Here is an 18,573-nt window from a genome sequence, read left to right as displayed (position 1 = left end):
ATTTCATCTCGTTTTCACCTAGATTTAATGTTAATGTAAGCAGATTCAAATTAAACCTCCATGTGTGTTTTTTATTTAAAAGCTGCAGATAACTCCCATTTTGTGGCTTCATATCATTGCTGTTTTGCCCCTTCTACAGTGGTATCTAGGAAATGTGAATGTAACTCTCAACCATAATCAGTGCTATACATTTAGAATTATTTCCTAAGCTTTAAGTAATTAGGAATGTGCTGTCCTGCCTCCTCCCTTAGCACCTTACTCCTAAAGTGATCACACGCTGTTTTTCTACTGCATGTATTTTTAAACAGATATTAAGTCCAGGGTTGAAAGGAAATTCTTTGTTCTTCCTCATCTCTCCTCCTGCCCCAAACGGTCTGTGTCTGTTATTATATAAAAAATTGTGGCATATTTCATCCTCTGTTCATAAATACTGAACTAGTAAAGGCATGGTGGTATCCACACATGTTGCTTAAACAGGGTGAAATAAATACACTGATATGTTTATCCAAATCATGTTTAGATAGACAAACTGTTTATGTTTTAACTATTTCAGTACAAGGAGAGCTCAGGAGAAACATGGCATACTGTTCGGCTGTGATGAAGTGCTGTACTACTGGTTTCTGTATATCATGATCCCTTGGTTCCATTAATGTAGCAGTTGACTCTGCAGATGAATCATTTTTAGTTGTAAAATACTAGCAGTTTAACTGGATCTTTAAAATGCTCTGCAATATTAGGGGCCTTACTTAATCTTTACAAATACACACACACATTCCATATTGTATAATTCAATTAAAGCTTTTTCTGTTGCATCTCTTTCTGTTGTGAATTACTGGAACAGTTTACCAGTGTTTTGCAGCTGCCTTGTCTTTCAGCCCATCGTTAATGTAATAACATGTAATGTCTGTGCGTTCTCTCACAGCATTCCCTCACTCATCCATCTCTTTGCAGCATTCATACTTTCTTTAGAACAGTAGTCTAGAGCTTGAGAAGGCTGTTTCTTAGACTGCAACTGCAGGTACCATGCCTGCTGGTGATTCTGGATGTTGTTGTCCAAATGTAGTTTTCTGAGCTCTGCTCTGTAAGATTGATCCTAGTTGTGGAGCTAGGTCTCCATGAAAGAATGTCACTGATGGATGATACTCTGCTGTCCTGTCTTTGATGTCTTTCAAAACATTCTGGGTATGACTCCACCTTTGGCTTTAAGTACCGTGGGAACAAGTGACTATTTGCATGCCCATGGGGAAGGTGTTGTTGTCTCTACATCTGGATGTTGTTGCACTTGTCCTTGGACTATTGTATCTTTGCTGCAAGCAGGGGAGAGATTCAAGGGGTACAGAATTTTGTTAACATGATGGAACTGGTGCTGTTCTTTGACTGTCATATTTGCAAATGTTGGTGAACTACATAGATTGGGGAAGCACAGGAAGTTTGACTAGACCATGTTGTGACATCTTCCATCATTCATATAACTCTCTCTATATATATCAGCATATATGTAGTCCACAGCACCTAGGTACAATGTTATAATTAATCTCTGAAAGGTTGGTTTAGTTCAGGAGTGAGTACGGTGGATTCGTCCAGATATTGTTGGACTACAACTTTCAGCATTCCTCATTATTATCTGCAGTGTCAAGGGCTGATGGAAGTTGCTTTCCAACAGTGTTTGGAGGGTTGCAGTTTGTCTATGTCGGGGTCTGTTGATGAGTCTCTGGATGGTTTGTGGTAAATCAACAAAATGTTTTTTGATGCCCAGTGTTTAATAGCAGCAATAAAACAATAGCTGGAAAGGTACATGTGAATTGTCTTTATTATGTTGCTAAGATGGAGGAAACTTGGAAACTCCAGAAATTGACTTTTGTATGAAAGGACTCTGAGCTTATATTCTTTGGCTAAGCATTAATGTATTTTTGGGCAGAGTATGTATTCTTGGGCTAAGCATGTGCTCAGAGGCACTCTTTTCCTTACTTCTGCTGTTTTTCTCTGCACCAGCTCCTTCCACAAGCCAATGTTTTGCACCTGGCTCTGTTTGGTAGATCTTGTTTCTAGTAAAAACAAACAAAATGTGAGCCTGAAATCTGCCCACTGATGATCTGGATCTCAGACCTGAATCTGAGCACTCTAGTGATTATGCTGAAGGCTACACTAGAACCATTTTCCTTGGCAGCTAGTTTTATGTTTGTAGGAAGAGCTTCAGTACTGTGAGTGCAAGATGAATTGGTATGGCCTAGCTAATCATTTTGGAGACAATTAAACCTAAATCATGAACAATGTAACACATGGTAAAAGAAAGAATTAAAGTCAAATAATCATGGTTTTCTGTTTTGTTTCCATTTTAAAACTCTCTCTTGTGCTGATGTTAAAATTCGTTCTTTATTTTTAAAAAATTGACACTTTCAAGGGAAATAAAAAAATAAAGTGTGATAGAACGCAATGAGTGTCTAAATTATGCCTGTGTTGGTAACCTTACTTATTTATACAGAACCGTCGGGATGTATAGTGGTTTACCAGCAGGGTTGGAAATATTGTGACCTTAAAGATATTGTTGGACTGCACTTCCCCAGCAGGCCTAAGTCGCACTGATCAGGGAGAAAGATAGGAGTTGGTAATCAGATGACATCTGCAAGGCCACATGCTTCCTGCACGTGCTTTATTGCATGAAGAAGCAGGCCTCTGATCCAAGCACCCTACAGTCTAAAGTTTGACAGTGAAGACAAAACGAAAATAATAATAGTTTTTTGTGTGTTTTTCGGGATATGTGGCCATGTTCTAGAAGAGTTTACTCCTAATGTTTCTCTGAAGATGCCAGCCACAGATGCTGGCGAAACATCAGGAATAAAGTCTTCTAGAATATGGCCACATAGCCTGAAAAACCCACAAATAAATATGGGTGCCGGCCATGAAAGCCTTCGACTTCACATCAGGTAATAATAGATTACACACAGCACTCCTTAAAGGTGCTTATAGAGGGAGCAAGGTTTGAAGATGGAGATAGGAAGAAGGCTATTCTAATGCTAAGGAAAAATCAGTCAAACATAATCATCAGCAGCAAAATTCAAAGAGCAGAGATGGTATTTGTTTTCATGCAAACTCCATGCAAGCATCTCTGTGGCACACAAGAATTATATCCCTCTTCTGATAGTTTGCAGCACAGCTTTACAATACTGCTGTTTCTGAGACTCTGTATATTGTGCATACCCATTTATAAGCACTGAGTGGTGTGTGTGTTTTTTAAAGGCTAACATAAATCCAGAACTGCTTTAAGAACCATTAACTTGATTAGAACAATCTTAATTTCTAATGGCTAATGTAAGATATGTACATTCCAAAAGGGTTTGTAGCTTGAGAACCCTTTTGTTCTTCCATCATAGTTCCATGTAAGGTTGTTGCCATTTGGAAAGGGGGGAAAATGTTTATTTAAAATTATTTATATGAACTGTTGAGAGATTATCCACTACTCTTCATTTTTTTACATTACAGTTATATTCTTAGTGCTGTACATTTGCACAGCCAAATGGCTTTAGAGTTGAGATTAGGTAGGAAAGATCAGTAAAACCAGAGTGAAGTCAAAGATTAACAAATGAATTAACAGAGACATGATAACAGCCATCATACCTGATAGCGCTGTGCTAGTCACTATGCACCTTTGTATAATGGAGGCATTGTTAACTTTTATGGGAGCTTTTCTTTAAATCTCAGTAATGTTTCATGAATTTCTTTGATGTATTCATTTATACAGCAATATTGCTCTTCATAGGTAAAACCTCTCAGAATTTTGAATACTGAAGAACTCCAGTGACTATTAATTTCCTTTTCAATATTTTTCTATTCATAAATGGAAAAGTAAGGCTGAGAATTACTTGTCTGACTACCCAGTGAAACCATTGCTGTAATACTTGAAGACAGCCTAATAATACAGGGTAGACAAAGGTGGTTCTGTTCCTTCACGTTGACTCTGACTTATGGTGACTCTTAAGTGAAGCTGTCATAGGATTTTCTGGGGCTGAGAGTGAGTGACTCACTTAACATCATCCAGTGAGTTTCCATGGCTGAACAGGGAACTGACCCCTGGTCTCCAGAGTTGTAGTCCAATGTTGAAACCCCTACACCATGCTGGCTGTCTACAGATTACTCTAGTCCTAAGTGTTATTTGTTACCCTCATGTGATTTTAGTCATCTGAGTATGGTGTAATAGTTTGAGTATTGGACTATTGAACTACAGTTCTGGAGACCAGGGTTCAATTCCCACTTGGCTATGTTCTCAACCTCAGAAAGATGATGGCAAACCTCTGAACAAATCTTGCCAAGAAAACCCTTTGATATATTTGCCTTAGGGTCAGTGTAAGTCGGAACCAACTTGAAGATGCACAACACACAAGACAAGGGGAAATGTGTTTGTTGTGTCAGCATTTCCAGTGGTCCATCTCTTCAGCCCTATATAGAGGGAGGGGCACTTTGTATATTTATGTAGCTCAGAGTTGTAAAGGGTTCAAAACCACATAAAAACCTACATGGATACCACTGACCCTCTGCTGTATAAGCTTCACATACTGCCTTACAGATAAGCTGAAAATATGAAAACCTTCACCTTAGTCTCAGTAAGTGTAATCTCTCTTGACAAAAGATGAAGTAGACAACAAGCTTTTAAAATCCTTGATTCTTAAACATATTTGGCATTTTGTCTGATTCACTAGGATATGTTTTTGTGAGAGATTGATGCTCCCTCTCTCATAGTCAATTTAATGAAGAACATTTCAATTGTGAAACACCATGGAAGATGAACATGCCAAAAGTGTTAGGAATGCTGCACAAAAACAAGTATACATGGAACATTTCCCAACACAAACTTCACACCTACAGTGTGTTCACTACTATTTAAGGCAATGGACGTTGTTGCCATAGAACCCTTAGTTTTAAAAATGAGAATACATGGTATGCTTTTTGGGTGCAAAATGAAAAATCAGCTCTGTGATGGATAACACAAATTAATGAGGATACATCCTTCATGGCCAATAATTTTTGCATTGCTTCATTGTATATATGGATTTATGATTTATAAACTGAACCTATGCTGTATGTAACATAAGGGATCTCATGTCCTACCTATGTACAGTATATTTTTTTCCATTTCTGTGAACAATTTCTAATGTATGAATCAATCATTAAAACTACAATTGTTAAATGTTATGTTGTATTTAAATCAATTTAGATTTAAGTTCTTTCATTGGCAGAAGCTAACCTAAATGCAAAAAAGTACATGTTGCAAGCTTTCGAAGCTCCACCGGCTTCTTCATCAGGCAAAGCCTTCAACTGAATAGATCACAAAAAGCTATGGCTTGCTCTTAAACTTACACTGGTTCCCAAACTTTGGTCCTCTGGATTTTTGGATTTAAGGTCCCAGAATTCCTGACTGTAGACCAAGTTGGCTGGGGCTTCTGGGAGCTGAAGTCCAAAACACGAGGAGGACTAAAGCTTAGAGGAATGGGGGTGCCACAACATCTGAGAGTCTTGATGCAGAACTTCTGCTCAGGACAAGAAGCCACCGTCAGAACAGAATACAGAGAAACAAAATGATTCCCAATAAGTAAAGGGGTCAAGCATAGGCAGGACATTAGGATGGCAAAAATGGGATGGGGTTATGTCATATTCCATATTCATGAAAAAGTAAGATAATAAAAAAGTTTTATTACAGGAACATATTGACAGATCTCATGCAAAAATGTTAGGAGACATGGGGGGGACTGTATCTCACCATGATTGTCCCATGAATATTTCTCCAAGGAAATAATCATGCAGCAAATTTCGGTGTTTCAACACCTTATTATAAAACATCTGTCATGTAAAACATGACACAATTTTGGGTTTTGGGGTTGGTTTGTTTTTCGTTCTTTGACAACCACAATTTCAAACAGGGATCTTAAAACTATTTTCGCAACATAACAGGCCATTTTTCTTGAAAATGGGACAAAATTGACATTTTTATTAAAACTACAGAACAAACTGGAGATATGAGGAAGGAGGGGAAATGGTACTGTCCCATTTGAAATGGTATTATGTTCAGTCAACCTCTAGTCCAGTAATTCCCATATTTTAGTTCTCCAGATGTTTTGGAATTTAGCTCCCAGAATTCTTGGCCGTTGACCAAACTAGCATGGGCTTTTGGGAGCTGAAGTCCAAAACACATGGAGGACCAAAGTTTTAAAATCACTGCATCTAGTCCATCGTTCAAGTTTTTGATAAAAATGTGGAATAACACTGGGCCCAGGACAGACCTCTATGGTACCCAACTGGTCACTTCTTTCCAGGATGAAGAGGAGCCATTGCTGAGCACCCGCCAGTCAACCAATTACAAATCCAGTTGCATTGTCCAGCCCACATTTTACTTTGTTGTTGTTGTTCTGTGGTGTTGCTAAGGGGGTGCATTGGGTTCAAATCACACCAGGTTGACAGCCCAAGGGGAGGTGACCACTGCTCCTTTGGGCAGAAACATTCGCCTGCGCCTCTTTAAAAATGCTGAAGAGATGCTTCAAGTAGGGCGAGGCTCAGTGGGAGGAGAAAGGAGATATTTTATAATTTAAATTATAAGAAAATAATTTCAAAAATTCTTTTAAAAACATCACATTTTGCAAAAAAATTTCCCTTCGACCAAATGAAACGAGGTACACTTTGCCCCCTACATTTGCAGCTTTGACTTTTGCAGATGTGATGATTTGCGGTTTTGATTGATACGTTCTCTTTAGGAATCCCTAGGTCCTCCAGCGCAGCTCTGCCCAAAGTTAACCATAGAGTTGTGCAGTGGTGGCAAACCTATGGCACGCGTGACAGAGGTGGCACTCAGAGCCTTCTCTGTGGGCCCGCATGCTGTCGCCCCAGCACAGAGTTTGCCAGAGTTCATTACTAGAAAGCCGGAGGGACATGGCACTTTGCAATAAATAAGTGGGGTTTGGGTTGCAGTTTGGGCACTTGGTCTGCAAAAGGTTCACCATCACTGACCTAGAAGTTCCTTCTCTAGGCCTTTGTAGGTCCTCCAGCATGACTCTATGATCAACTTCTGGCAGATGTTTACCATAGAGATGCACTGGAGGACCTGGAAATTCCTAGAGAGGGGTTCCCTCACGTAAAAATAATGTTTATTTTTATTTGTGGTTTTTCCACATTTACAGTGGTCTCCATATTCCCTCCTTATTCGCTAGGGTTAGGGATACAAGACCCCTGTGAATATGGAAGAAACACAGATAACAAAAATACCATGTTTTTACCCGAGAGGACACCTCTCTAGGAATCTCTAGGTCCTCCAGTGCAACTCTGTGGTCAACGTTCGACAGACACTGACCACAGAATAGCACTTGAGGAGCTGCAATTGCCTAATGTAGCGTTTTCTCTAGGAATCTCTAGGTCTTTCAGTGAAACTTCTAGTTAAAGTTGACCATAGAGTTACACTGGAGGACCTAGAGATTCCTAGAGAGAACATATTAATCAAATCCATGAATAATCAAATCCGCAAATATCAAAGCTGCAAATATGGAGGGATAAGTGAATATGTAAATGCATTTAGACTGTGCGCACGATATTGTAAGTTAAAGATATAGTTTCATAATTTTATAATTGTTGTCTTATGTCACAACTATTGCCATTACATTCAGTAATACAAGAATTATGATCAAAGAGTAACATTACGACAAAAAAGAAACACGACTAAGGATTCTGTTGTATGGTGTTGTATCGATGGGGGAGGTGCATGGAGAGCGAAGGTGTGTTTTATCACATTACGCTCTTATAGCGCTATTATTCCACTTTTACTGCTATGGCTGCCTCCTATGGAATCCTGGGATTTGCACCCCAAAATCTAGCCAAGTCTATCATGGGGTTTTCTCAGCAAGGTTTCTTCAGAGAAGGGGTTTGCCATTGCCATCCTCTGAGGCTGAGAGAGTGTGACTTGGCACAAGGTCACCCAGTGGGTTCACATGGCCGTGCCAGGATTCGAACCCCGGTCTCCAGAGTCCTTGACGAATCACTATGGCAACATTGGATTTAGGTCCAAAACACGCTGTGAGGGAATAATCCCAGTTTGAGTCCACTTTAACCGCCCTGGCTCAGTGCTAGGGAATCCTGGGAACTGCAGTTTATTGTCACACCAGAGAAGAAGGCTCAATGTCTCACAAAACTACAGGCCCCAGATTTCCCTCGCATTGAGCCAGGGCAGCTAAAGCGGTCTCAAAGTGGTTTGCTTTACTTTCTGCAGTGCGTTTGGGAGCATAGCCTGCCCTTAACAGTTTGCCATGGCCTTCCTCTGAGGCTGAGAGAGTGTGACTGGGCCCTGGGTCACCCACTGAGGCTCATTTGTTTTATTTTTACCCCGCCTTTCTCCCAAAGTGGGACCCAAGGCGGCTAACACACACACACACACACACACACACACACACAAAACACAATTAAAATTGTACAATGAAAATAATAAAAATATAAAATTACAAATACAAAAATTTTTAAATATAAAATGCTAAATTGATAGCCTTTTGGCTGAAGAGTGGGGTATAAATTATTATTGTTATTATTATTAATCTAAACCAACCCCCCCCCCCCAATATCCCCCTGAGCCTGGTTCAGAGCCTAGGGCAGGCTGAGCAGAAGGTCCTCCTTTCCCAGGACATGCCTTGCATTGTGCAGTCTGCATCCACACTGCAGTAATAATCCGGGTTGAAACCGCTTTAGTTCCCCTGGAATTCGCATGCTCTGGAAATCTGGGCATTGCAGCATTGCAGTGGGGTTGCTGTGAAGCCACTGTGCCACGGCTGGATGCCCCCCACATTCGACTAGCTGGGTTTGAAAGTTAAAGCGGTATGAAAGCGGGTTAACTGCGCAGTGCAGAGGCGTCCTGCGTGGTGCCATGGGGCCTCCCTTCCGCAGCCCGGCCCAGGGACAGGGAGGGAAGGAGGAGGAGGAGGAGGAGCCGCCGAGGGCAGCAGCAGCAGCAGGAGGAGGAGAGAGGAAGATGGCGAACGTGGAGCTGGAGTTCCAGGCCAGCGCCGGCCAGGAGGACCCCCAGAGCCGCCCTCTCCTGGTCCTGGGCCGGGTGCAGAATTTGCACCGGGTGCCCTGGGCCCAGCTCCGCAGCAAGATGGAGCCCAGGGTCACCGAGGAGGTAAGGCCAGGCTGGGCTGCCTGGGGAGGACCCAGAGAAAGGGAGAAGACAGCCTCTGGAGACAGGATCCAGCTGCCCCCGTTAATATACTTCTATTGCGGATGGAGACCATCCACCCCCCAATTCTGGGGTTTCATTTGGGTCAGGCTGAGCAAAAGCCCTCCTTTTCCAGGACCAGCCTTGCATTGCAGTCTGCATCCACACTGCAACATTAATCCGGTTTGAGACTGCTTTAACTGCCCTGGCTCCGCGCTCTGGAAATCTGGGCATCGCAGATTCACAATCCACTGCAATGCCCACAGTTCCAGAGCATGGAGCCAGGGCAGTTAAAGTGGTCTGAAACCGGATTAATGCTGCAGTGTAGATGCAGCCCAGGAGGCATTCCCAAAAGCCCTCCATGTTGAGAACGGATTGACATTTTCTGTCAGTGTTTTGAGCTTTTCTTTTGTCATGTCTGACATTTTTCTTCTTCAAGGTCCTACATTTTGGGCACATTTGTCCTACAGACCGGTTGCATTTGGGTCCCTAGGAAGCCCTGCAGTCTACAAATGTCTCTCTCTCTCTCTCTCTCTTATTATTATTATTATTATTATTATTATTAAGCTTTATTTATATAGCACTGTAAATTTACACAGTGAAGAAAGCTTTGGAAGAACTAAACAAGATCCTAAAGAGTAAAGATATCCACCTGAGCACTAAAGTGAAGATGGCCCAAGCCATTATTTTCCCCATGGCTATGTACTATGTGAGAGCTGGACAGCGAAGAAAGCCAGTAGGAAGAAATCAATTTGTTTCAGATGTGGTGCTGAGTGCGAAGGATACCATGGACAGCCAAGAAGATGAACAAGTGGGCCCCTGAAGAGATCAAGCCTTGAAAACTAGAAGCCAAGAAGGCCAAGTTAAGGCTGTCCTACTTTGACCACATTATGGGAAGACACAATTCATTAGAAAAGACAATAACGCTAGGAGAGGTTGCAGAAAGAGACAAAAGAGGGTAAAGAATAAAGATATACAACTGAGCACTAAAGTGAGCATGGTCCAAGCCATGGGTTTCCCCATCACCATGTACAGATGCAAGGGCTAGACAGTGAAGAAAGTGGATAGGAAGAAAATTAACTCAGAATAAAACTAGGAGTGGGGAGGGCAGCTATGAAAGAACTAGAAAAGATCTTAGAGAGTAAAGTTACACAACTGAGCACAAAAGTTAGAATCATATAAACCATTGCATTCCCTATTGCCATGTACGGACGCCAGAGCTGGACGGTTAATAATGTGGATAAGAAAAATGTGGTGCTGGAGAAGAGTGTGGAAGATACCATGGACAGCAAAAAGACAACCAAATGGGTCCTAGAGCAGGTCAAGCCTGAAATATGCCTGGAAGCCAAGATGATCGCGTTGAAGCTGTCTTACTTTGGGCACATCAAGAGAAGGCACGACTGATTAGAAAAGACAATAATGCTGAAGAGTGAAGATACACAACTAAAGTTAGAATCCTCCAAGCCATTCTATTCCCCATTTCCATGTGGAGATGTGAGAGCTGGGCAGTGAAAAAAGGATAAGAAGAAAATAAACTCACTTGAGATGTGAGCCTGGTTCTCCACAATCTCCAGTGCAGAGGATACCATGGATGGCTAAGAAGATGAACAAGTGGATCCTTGATCAACTCAGGACTCTCCCTGGAAGTGAAGATGACAAAACCAAGGTTGTCACACTTTGGCCACATTGTGAGAAGGCACAATTCATTGGGAAAGACCGTGATGCTGGGAAAGGTGGGGGGAAGTAGAAAGGGAGGAAGACCACAGGTTAAATGGATGGACTCAATTAAGGAGGTCATAGGTATGAATTTACAGGACCTAAGCAGAGTCAGTGGAGAGCAAGAAGGCTTGGACAAGGATCAGTTGCTACTTTTCAGTATATCCTACCTCCAAAGGTTGTTGTAAGGACACAAGTAGGGAAGAGGAGAGCCATGTATGATACCCTGAGCTCATTGAAGAAAAGGGTAAATCATTGGGTAAATCCAATCATTCTGGGTTACTAGCCATACAATCCATCTTGCCCATGTTTTCTCAGACATAAGTCCTATTGAGTTTAATGGGAAACATGCACAAAATTGTAAGCGTGCTAAAGATTATAGCCAAATCTGTTGTATATCTGTTTAGGGGTAAATTCCTATGAGGTAAATTAGATTTACAGGTAAGGCGTCTAGTGTCACAACCTCTGACTAGTTAGGTGTTCAGATTTGTTTTATAGATATTCATAATAAAAATTTTGCAGTGATTTTCATTGCCAAGGGAGCCAGTGCCTGGGGCACAAATGTTGATCTGTTTAATGATTGGACTTAATATATCATATGTGCCGAATTTCAGAGTGTGAGTGACAAGACTGACATGCAAGTGTTGCTGACTAATGTGTGTTTTCACATGTTCAGAAAGTTTCCGTGGCGATGAGAATGCATGCCCCTGTGTGGCAAGAAGTGATGTTGACGGCATCAGTGCTTTTGACAGGGTTTCCTGTGTCCCAAAGTGGGCAGCAACAGTGGTGGAGGGCTGACACTGCTACAGTGGCATTGGCACCATAGCTAACACTTATTAGTACTGGGATACTGTGTCCAGTTCTGGCCACCACAATTCAAAAAGGATGTAGACAAACTGGAATGTATCCAAAGGAGGGTGACCAAAATGTTGAAGGGTCTGGAAATCAAGCACTATGAGGAGAGACTTAGGAAGGTGGGTATGTTTAGCCTGGAGAAGAGAAGGTTAAGAGGTGATATGATATGATAGCCCTATTTAAATATTTGAAGGGATGTCATGTTGAGGATGACATCCCTTCAAATATTTCTGCAGCTTCAGAGAATAGGATCTGGAGCAATGCTTGCAAACTACAGGAAAAGAGATTCCACCTCAATGTTAGGAGGAACGCCCTGACAGTAAAAGCTGTTTGACAGTGGAACACACTCCCTCGGAGAGTAGCGAAGTCTCCTTCTTTTAAAGTTTTTAAACAGAAGCTGAATGGCAGGATGGGGGTGCTTTGATGCTGTGTTCCTGCATGGCAGGGGTCTGGACTGTTGTCACTTCCAACTCAGATTCTGTGATTCTGCTGTGCAGAAGTAAACCCCTTTTTATGTATTTTACCATGAAAACCTGATGATTAAAGAATCCAAAATGAAACAGAAAATTGTGCCAGAAGATGAGCCTCCCAGGCTGGATGGCACTCAGTGAACTACTTGGGTAGAGCAGAACACAACTGTGAGTAGCACTGTGGCTAATGATACAACAGGCCAGTAGGGTGTTCATCTCGGAAGTGAATGGGAAATTAGGAAAACAATGTAACTTTAATCCAAGTTTATGCTCCAACTACAGAGGCAAAAGAAGAAGAAATTGAAAGATTCTGTACTGGAGTCCAAGAAGAAATTGATCACATACTAAAACATATATCAGCAGGGTTGCCAGAATGAACACTGGAGCTAGTTTTTGTACCTTAGTTTGAATGTTTGTGTAGAAGAGGGAATTTCAGCAGATGTTTCTTGCCATGCAATTCCTTCTTCTACACAACCATTAACAGTACTGGAGCTGTCTCTAGTTTTCATTCTGGCAACCCTAATATCCAGAGAGCCACAGATGACCCACTTCTGGTCGAGGAAAAAGCTTGTTATATTTAAGAGGAAGAAACTAGGAAAACCACCTCTGAGTATTCCTTACCTAAGATATCCCTATGAAATTCATGGGGTTACCATAAGTCAACAGGTGACTTGAAGGCACATACAGAAGTCTGTTGTGCGTGATTCTGCTACGCAGGTAAATAGACCAACAGGTAGACAGTTTTAGGGTACCTGCAACAATGGCCTTCCTGAAGCACTCTGCCCGGTTAGCAGGCCTTCCTTTAGGTTTACCTGATGGCAACAGTGAACAGTTATTTGCTGCCATTTTAAATTTCCCATAAGGCCATCAGTGTAACCTCACATGGTGGAACATTAGGCATTTTTGTTTCCCCATGGAGACCTTTATGTTACAGTTTAAAATGGCACTTTATAGACTCAGTAACAGGGCACAAGCCCACAATGCTTGGTCCAGCAGGCATTGCTGACAGTAGCCTCACAATTCAAGCTGTTGGCACTGGACCAATCTGATGTAGTGGTCTGAGCACTGGACTGTGACTCTAGAGACCAGGGTTCAAATCCTGGCTCGGCCATGAAATCCCACAAGGGGCAAAGCAGACTGCCCCAAAGAAGCTGCTCTGCACCCCCCTTTTAGCGCCAGATTGGGGCTGCGGCAACCGTGCGCTGCAGCCCCAATCCAGCGCTTTGCCAGCTCTAAAAGAAATGGCAAAATGCCACTCCTTTTAAAGCAGGCAAAGAGGTGTTCTTGCTGCAGCAGCAGCACTTTCTGGCACTCCTTTCAGTGTGCATCCTAAAAATGCCACACCAAAGGAGCACTGTGATGCCGCCCGTTGGGTGGGCTTTGTGATGCCAGCTTGGGAGCAGCGCTGGGGCATGCGTCGTACAAACGCCACACCAGCGCTTCAAGCTGGTCTGTATAACCCCTGAGTGACTTTGGGCAAGCCATGCTCTCTCAGCCTCAAAGGATGGCAACAGCGAACCCCCTCATGAAATTTTCCAAGAAAACCCCATGATAGGGTGGCCATATGTTGGAAATTACTTGAAGGCACATAGCAGTGACAACAACTGGTCTCTACTGTGTGGATACTCAAGAAGGAGCCTGGCTCTCTGAGTAGCACACCAGTGTGATAATGTTTATCAGATTCATGTTTTCTGTTGAGCTGAATAACGACAAGCATTCAGCTGAGCAATAATTTGCTCTGGTCCCCATGTAATCATGTAATCCTTCCCTAGAGAGGCCCCGTCCTTGCTCTTCTCCTGACAGTAGCTCCAAACCTTTCTGTGCCATCAGGCTTTTACCAATGAACTAGGGTTGAGCTTTTAATGCTGTGTTCGGTTCTGTTTTTAAGGTTGGTATACAGTCTTTTAATGTATTTTAATATTTTTAGAATCATAGTGTTGGAAGAGACCGCAAGGGCCATCCAGTCCAACCCCTTGCCATGCAGGAAATCACAATCAAAGCATCCCCGACAGATGGCCATGCAGCCTCTGTTTAAAGACCTCCAAAGAAGGAGACTCCACTACACACCAAAGGAGTTTGTTCCTCTGTCCAACAGCCCTTACTGTCAGAAAGTTCCTCCTAATGTTGAGGTGGAATCTCTTTTGCTGTAGCTTGCATCCATTGCTCCAGGTCCTAGTCTCTGGAGCAGCAGAAAATAAGCTTGCTCCCTCCTCAATATGACATCCCTTCAAGTGTTTAAACAGGGCTATCATATCACCTCTTAACCGTCTCTTCTCCAGGCTAAACATCCCCAGCTCCCTAAGTCGTTCCTCATAGGACATGGTTTCCAGCCCTTAACTCCATGAATTGTGTAATAGGTTTTTTGGGGGGAAATACTTTTAATGCTTCTGTAGTTCTTTCAATATGTACATATTTGGATTAAAGGCAGGATACCAATGAATTATTATTGTTGTTGTTGTTCTTATTTTTGTTTGTGTATGTTTCTTTTAAGTATACTTTAAGTAACTATACTCTTATAGCAATGAATTATTATTATTATTAGTTGTTGTAGTAGTAGTAGTAGTAATGAAAGTTTCTAATAGATAACATATGGAAAGCCCCAATATGGTGCTAGAACTTGTGTTTTGCATGCTGAAGGTCCCAGGTTCAACATCTCCAGGGGCCCTTTAACTCTATGTACTATGATTCCACTTTAACTTCCATGCTAACATCCTATGGAATCCTGGGATTTTGGACATTTAGAATTCTTAGCCAGAGGCTCACCAAACCACAAACCCCTGGATTTTTACAGAAGTAGGAATAGGAATAAGGAGCAACAATATATATTTTTACTCCTTGTTCCTGTTATTATATTATTATATTGTACATGCAAACACCAAAAAACAATTTTATTATATTGCTGTTCGGCAGGGACTGAGAGGCAAAGAGAGGCATTTACAGACATGTGAAATGATCATTTACCATATAATCAGAATTCCAAAAAGTAGCCTGATGAGTCATGTGGCAATGACGAAATATTTTTTATTGAGGAGTATGATAGGCATAGGAGTATGAGTAGCATGAAGAAAAAATATCTTACTCCAGAGTAGGACAAGGAGTAACCCCCAAATCACCACTACTCCCCAGCCTTGGCCATGGCTTAATGCTATGATTTGTCATTTTGTGAGATATTTGGATTATGATATATTGTATTCGTATATTTTTCCCCGGGTATTATGTTATGTTTTGCACTTAATTCGTATAATATTGTTTTGATTTGAATTTGCGTTTTGGGACTGGGACAGGGATTATTTATGAACGCTATTTGATTGTAATGTTTATGCTTTTTGTTTGATTGCTACCTTATTTATATTGTTTATTGTTTTTGTTGTTTTGTATTGGTCAGGGGATTGGGAAGGGGTTAATTTGTATCTTACTGTAATTTTTGTATTGTATCTTTTTTACTGTTGTTAGCCACCAGGATTCCTGTAATTGGGCGGGATGCAAATAAATCTATATTATTATATTATTATATATTATACTTCTTTGTCAAAATGCTCTGGTACCACAACAAACTACAGATCCCAGGATTCCCTAGGATGGCACCATGACAGTTCAAGTGATGTCAGACTGAATTAATTTTGCATTGTGGCAGCAGCCTTGGTCAACTATTGTCTGAATTAATTTTTAGGTATATGACTAAAACATCTGAGAATATTAATACTCCTGTTAGCCTAGCAATGTGGAAGTCATTGCAGCTCCAATCCTTCCTATGATATTGGGGTAACACAGTACAGTAGAGCTTGGAAAATTGTACTTTTCTGGAGTGCCACTCCTATGGTGCATGCACACCATAGAAATAGTGCAGTTTGACACTAGTTTAACTGTCATGACTCCATCTCACAGAATCCTGCATCTATAGTTTTGTGAGGCACCAGCACCCTTTGGCAGAGGAGGCTAAAGACTTTGTGAATCTGCAGAGCCCAGGATTCCATGGGATGGAGCACTTAAAGTGGTGTCCAACTGCATTATTTAACAGTGTAGATGCACCCCCAGAGTCATACAGCTGTGCTAAGTGTGGGGCATGCTGGCTGGTAGGATTCTGGGGTTTGTAGTCCCGAAATGTTTCCAAACACTGTGCTGCAGGCAGCATGGGAGGAATTTGTACTCTGGCAATGCCCCATGATTGCATTTATGCCAATTTTCAAAGTTTGAGAGAAAGGGTGCATAACAAAGTCTTTGCTTGGTTGCATTTGCACAGCAGAAATAATCCTGTTTGACACCACTTTAACTGCCATGGCTCAGTGCTGTGGAATACTGGAAAGTGCAGAGGTGCTGCAACAAGCTACACTTCCCAGAATTCTGTGGCATTGTGCCATGGCAGTTAAAGTAGTGTCAAACAAAATTATTTCTGCTGTGCGGATGCAGTCCTCATATGTTGTGGGTTCATGTTAACCCAGCAGTGCTGCTGCTCTTTCTATTGTACTGTAGAGAGGCACATACTAAGCCAAAGGAGTATGCTTGAGAAACAATGATAGGTGAAGTGCTTTCTTATCAGAGGCCTTTAATCTTCTGTGCTTTGTTTTGTTCTCAGGTCTGGCAAGCTGCATTAAGCGCTCTGAACCCCAATCCGACTGACAGCTGCCCTCTCTATCTGAATTATGCCACTGTTGCAGCTTTACCTTCCCGCGTCACCAGACACAACAGCCCATCGGCTGCTCAGTTTCTCACCCGTCTCATCCGAAACTGTCTCCCAGGCGGGACCAACAGGTGTATCCTTGTAAGTGAAGGTGGTGGGAGAAATTAAAAATTTAAAATCCATTTGAAATGAAAAAGGACTCAGATTTTTTTTAATTTGTAAGACAACTTCTGAATTGAAGGCTATTCTCTCCCTCTCAAGGCAAATTCTAAAATTGATATGAGCTGTCCCAAGCCCAGAGCCGGCCCTTGAATTAGGCAGGGTGAAGCAACTGAAAGAGGAAGCAAGTTTGAGGATGTCATGAAAGGCCAGCAAAATTGCTAGTTATTTAATTAGTGGTGGTTGTATTTTTATTTTATTGTATTGTATTGTGCAAGAGGTAGGGTAAGGTGCTTATGAGATGCCTCAAGTGCAGGGTGAGCAAATGTCATAACTGCAAAGGAGGATATGATACCGTAAAATGTCTCCTGGACATTTTTATAAGGCATTTCCAGGAAAAGTAGGATATCTGATCACCCTGCTCAAGTGCCAAAATAATTTTGGGTGCTGTGAACTTTTATTTACTGGACTGGGATTGGAGAGCCAGCACGGTGTAGTGGTTTGAGTGTTGGACTACGACTCTGGAGGCCAGGGCCATGGAAACCCACTGAGCAAATTACATTCTCTTAGCCTCAGAGGATGGCATGACAAATTCACTTTGAAGAAACTTACCAAGAAAACCCCATGATAGAGTTACCATAAGTTGGCATAATGTTCCTGCTAATAAAAAAATGCTAGGATGCAGACCCTGTGAACCTTGGCTCCACTACTCCTTATAGAAGAACTGTGACATGAAGGTTCCCATTGCACCCTGAAACAATATAATTTTCCATCCTCTCAAGGTATTCATATATTTTCCCCTCTCTTCAAATTATTTGTAAAAATAATGTAACAGCAAGACTTTTGTGTATCACTATAGGAATTGATTGGGCAATTCTTGGTCTTGGTTTCTTTTTCTCAGTTCATGTTGTAGGAATTAGTGCTTTATGTTTATGATGGAAAACTAGAGAAGACTATACATACACACGCACACATGGATCTGTCTGTCTATCTATCTATCTATCTATCTATCTATCTATCTATCTATCTATCTATGCTGGTTTACTAATTTCTTCTATTTTTATTGTTTTTTCATTCCTCATCATAATTTAGCAAAACCAAAGAGGTTCCTTACAGTTCAGGACTTACCATATATACTTCACTATAAGTTGACCTCATACATGGTCAAATTTGGGGGCCAAAATTGTGGATTGTTATATGACTTGTTGATAAGTCAGTGGTCAGACATAAGGATGCAGCCTGGCAGGGGAGAGGCTGCAGGGCAATCGATCACCCTTCCCAGTGTCTCCCAGCGGGGCTTTCCCCCGCAGCCCAGTTGGGGAGAAGCTGCAGGGCGATCAATCACCCTTCCCAGCCTATCCCCAGATGGGCTTTCCCCTGTGGACCATATTGACCTGTGTATAAATTGACCCAGGTTTTTTGGGTCATTTTTTAACCTAAATTTCTTGACTTATACATGAGTATATATGGTAATAGCTCCATTTACAACAAAACATACAAATTTCAAAAAGGAAATTCAGTTTGTAATTATTGTCTAAGGGTCGGCCTGCAGTCGCCTCTTTCGTCAACGGATTGGG

At 41.7% G+C, this 18,573-nt stretch overlaps 2 protein-coding genes across 4 annotated transcripts in view; both read left to right on the top strand.

The window, feature by feature from the left end:
* The window catches only part of LOC149315608 (syntaxin-16-like), a 28,727-nt gene extending 23,542 nt beyond the window's left edge, over nucleotides 1-5,185 (top strand). For all 3 annotated transcript variants that reach the window (XM_089513734.1, XM_089513736.1, XM_089513735.1), the window contains one exon: nucleotides 1-5,185. This exon is cut by the window's left edge and continues 649 nt beyond it. The gene's annotated coding sequence lies outside the window, so the exon portion shown is untranslated.
* Nucleotides 5,186-8,941: 3,756 nt separating this feature from the next.
* The window catches only part of LOC149315607 (putative aminopeptidase NPEPL1), a 31,140-nt gene continuing 21,508 nt past the window's right edge, over nucleotides 8,942-18,573 (top strand). Inside the window, exons 1-2 of the mRNA XM_089513732.1 lie at nucleotides 8,942-9,142; nucleotides 16,793-16,978. Of these exons, the coding sequence (XP_089369858.1) occupies nucleotides 8,993-9,142; nucleotides 16,793-16,978 (336 nt within the window). The 5' untranslated portion in view covers nucleotides 8,942-8,992. The remainder of the gene's footprint in view (nucleotides 9,143-16,792; nucleotides 16,979-18,573) is intronic.

This window comes from Sceloporus occidentalis, unplaced genomic scaffold, assembly GCF_023333645.1.
Source record: "Sceloporus occidentalis isolate IW3139 unplaced genomic scaffold, rSceOcc1.0.p SCAF_3, whole genome shotgun sequence".
NCBI lineage: Eukaryota > Metazoa > Chordata > Lepidosauria > Squamata > Phrynosomatidae > Sceloporus > Sceloporus occidentalis.
This window is presented reverse-complemented; position numbering and strand designations above follow the sequence as displayed.